The sequence below is a fragment of the Pectinophora gossypiella genome, chromosome 19, assembly GCF_024362695.1.
Source record: "Pectinophora gossypiella chromosome 19, ilPecGoss1.1, whole genome shotgun sequence".
Taxonomy (NCBI): domain Eukaryota; kingdom Metazoa; phylum Arthropoda; class Insecta; order Lepidoptera; family Gelechiidae; genus Pectinophora; species Pectinophora gossypiella.
The window spans coordinates 973,335-977,239 of record NC_065422.1 but is presented as its reverse complement, the minus strand read 5'-3'; the positions used below and the strand labels follow the sequence as shown (position 1 = coordinate 977,239).

At 35.2% G+C, this 3,905-nt stretch overlaps 1 protein-coding gene across 1 annotated transcript; it reads right to left on the bottom strand.

Moving 5' to 3' along the window:
• Positions 1–2,575: 2,575 nt before the first annotated feature.
• On the bottom strand, positions 2,576–3,552 carry LOC126375552 (dehydrogenase/reductase SDR family member 13-like). The gene has a single exon (XM_050022531.1). It carries the CDS (start codon positions 3,539–3,541, stop codon positions 2,597–2,599), a length of 945 nt encoding a protein of 314 aa, XP_049878488.1. The 5' UTR covers positions 3,542–3,552; the 3' UTR covers positions 2,576–2,596.
• Between the last annotated feature and the right edge of the window lie 353 nt (positions 3,553–3,905).

Genomic DNA, 3,905 nt, shown 5'->3' with positions numbered 1-3,905 from the left:
TCTTTGTTTTTTCCTTTATAAATATTACTACATGCGTATTATACATATGTATAATAAAAAAAAAAAAATTGGGATATAGTCACGAGTATATACTCGTGACTATATCCCAATTGGGGTAGTCAGAGATACATTTATCGTAAGATGAACTAAGTACCCACACTTCAACGAACTTTCTGTTAGACCAACGTGATAGGTGGTGGTTCGTATTTGCTGTCTATAACTGTCGAGCTAACTGCGTTAGTCAAAACTGCACTTAAGATAAATTAATAACACATTGGTGCAAGTCCTATTATTCCTTTTACTTAAACGACATATGCTTTCTGGCCAAGTAAACCTACAATAAGTCGCGTCAAAAAAAAACGACATATGCCCAAAATGATAAGCCCTTAGGTACCTCGACGCATTCTGAAGTGAATCTTGGCCTCTGACACCAAAACACGCCAGTCTTTTCAAAACAAGCAGCTGTTTTTTAATTACACCCAGTCAAACTCATAACCCTCCTTTTTGCTTCGTAGTAGTCGGGTAACAGACTGTCCACATCTCCACCTCAAAGGACGTTGTCACGAGCAACGCCGCGAATTACAATAAGTTTGTAATTAAAAAACCCAACGCGACACGAAAGGGGAGGTGTTGCCTTTTAAAAGGAGCAATTTTATTTTATTAATTTAAATATAATTAAAATATATTTATTTTTTTATTTATTTATATCATTGTTACCTGAGTTATGACCTGATCTGAGACCCATAGAAATGGTATATATTTATATAAACTAAAAGACATATTTAAAATTATAAAAATTAACAATCACACATTTTTGTGTCGGCAGTTTTAGCCTGCGACTTAGCATTATGGTAACACTGTTATACATCAATCCCTATCACGGTTATTTCACAAAAACTCATAAAGAAAAACAAAGAGAAGATTTCATAAACGCTCGATTTCGATGATTTAAACGCGGTAAGAACCCGTTATTATGTGTTTTAATTAAAACTTTATAAAGTGTAATAACTTTATGTACTTACCTATGTAGGTAAATATATCTTATGCCTTTAGAATTCACTGTTGAAATTACCAAAACAACCCCAATGAACGGGACGATTGTTTCACGAACTTTTCGTATCAATTTGAAAAGTCTTTCGCCATCATAAATTGATGAAAATGGCCCTAAGTTCTCAGGAATACCCAGGGCTACTCCTCAAAGCAATTAACGATTATGGAAATTAAGCAAAGGAGATAAAAGACGAAGGATAGAAAGAGACAGAGATGTAAACACATAGGTATTATCGCTACAATCTGGGTCGGAGGAGCGTTTACATGGGCGAGTTCACTTGCGTAATACGTATTCTTCGACTATGTTCAGCCCAGATCCTTGTTTCGCCGAGTTTAGATTAATCTAAAATGTCTTGATCTGGGTCCAGAAAACAATATGATTTATATTTGTAATTTTTATATATTGGTTTATTCCTCTTCATCATCATCAGCCGTACGACACCCACTGCTGGGCATAGGCCTCCCCCAAGGATCTCCACGATGATCGGTCCTGCGCTGCCCGCATCCAGCGGTTTCCCGCTTTATTCCTCTTATGACCATAAAAATATGATTGCGTACCTATTTGTTTTGTTAAGCTTACTCGTAGTAACCAAATTGTAGATGTCCTTAGAAAAGGTTCAGTACGATCAACTCTGAACCGGCGTGTATGTGTATGAAACGATTGATGAATGTGGAAGAAGTAGTAAGATAATTGTGTCAGGATTGAAACAAATGGAATTCTGTAGCGTCTGCTTACCCCGGTGGGAAATAGGCGTGAGTTTATGTATGTACTCACATATTAAAATATAATAGACTTAACAGGCAAATGGTCAATTATAAGTAAACACATCATGTATTTAGTAAAATATGTATATATGTCAAAGTTGCATATAAATTCCAGCGAGTATTTTATTATGTCTTAATGTTTATTTTACAATATAATTTTACAAATTGTAAATTTATTTATTCTATAATTTCTCTCATTGAAACTCAATGAGGTATTTTTCCAGCCTAAGTTCCCAAAAAAAAAAAACGGTAGATGGCGCTGTACAGTTTTGTCTTCGTATGCATATGCATGCATCTATTATCTTTGTTTTTGGGTATAAATGATGACCCTTGTTACTACACCCAACACATCTTCCATCCATTATTATTCTGATTAAAATAAAGAGAAGAAATACATATAAGCAGCAACATAATTCTATTTAAATATCATTTAATTATAATTTTGTATCTATGTGTAATTAGAATAAGTTTTTATTAATAAAAAATAAATTGAGAAAAAAAAGTTCTATACGTACCTGAGACAAATATCAAGCAAAAATTATTTTTATATACGTCTCTGCCATTACATTATATTTGTATAATTATGTATCCTAAGCAATGAGAAAATAGGTAATTATCACGTTATATCTGAACAACGCCATCTATATTGTTTTTGGGGAACGTAGCCTGGAAAGTCCCTCGTTGTAATAATACTGTATACAATCGTCTATAGTTTATTTAAAAAAAAAATAATAATAAAAAAAAATAACAAATTAATAATACAAATTAATATTATTAATTATTATTTTAAATTAACTAGTTTTTCTGTAACCTCCCACAGTTTCTTTGCGACAACAGGATCTTTCGCGAAGTGTTCCAACTTCCGTTTTTTACAATCTGTGAAGTATTCACCGCTGACTTCATTCACTTCAGGCGAAACAGACAAATATATCTGCGTCTGCGCGCCTTCCCAACAGCTTTTTGCATCGATACGTGTTTTCAACTTCAAAATTGATCTCCAAAATGAATTCTTCACTTTGTTCATAATATTTGTATCCACAAATCCTGGACAAAGGGAGTTGACGGTTACTCCGCTTCCGTTAAGTTGTTTAGCTAATTCACCGGTCATCAAAACAAAGCATAATTTCGCGTTACCATACACTTTCATTTTGGTCATCCAGTTTTCTGGCGCGTCGTTTAGTCTTTCAATATCTACTGTACCCAATTTGTGAGCTGCTGATGCAACATTGACGATTCGACTCGGCGCGGAAGTCTTGAGCAGTGGGAGCAGTAAATTTGTCAACAGAAAAGGCCCAAAATAGTTCACTTGCATACCAAGTAGCAGTCCATCTTCTGTTGTCTTCATTTCAAGGTCAAGATCTCCAGCATTGTTGACAAGTATATCCAGACGTTTTTCTTCCTTTCTTATTTTCTCTGCAAAATCTCTCACGGACGCCAAAGATGACAAATCAAGTTTGTAGCAATGTACATCTTTGTTACCTGTAGCGGTAATGATATCGTCTCTGGCCTTTCTGCCTCGCTCTTCATTTCTGCAAGCTATGATGACCTTGGCTCCTCGATCGGCGAAGTCTTTTGCAGTTTCAAAACCAACTCCACTGTTAGCGCCAGTTACAATTGTCACTTTACCAACTAAATGTCTACTGCACTTGCATATTCCAAAGGAAAGTTTGACTAAAGCGATGTAAATAACCACTAATAAGGCAGCTAGAACGCACCACAACCACATCGTGAGGCGTATCGGTATGCAATGATGTATGATAACATAGCGATAGATATATATGAGCGGCATTATACACGTGGCCTTGAATCTAAAGTCGGTTTGTTGGTGTAAACATTACTCGTACATACATACTTATTAACGTCTGTGTTTGGACAAGATGAGTCAGCGGAAGCAGTGACTATAACATAACATAACATCACGCCTGTGCCCCGTAAGGTGTAGGCATTGTTGATAGTATACACCCACCCACTCTTTGGCAGCTATATTTAAGTCTCATGTTCAAATAAAAGTAAATATAAAAAAATACTTAAACAACACCTTTTAGACTCGTGTCCTAGCTAATTTATGTAATCAATTATTAAATTCACTG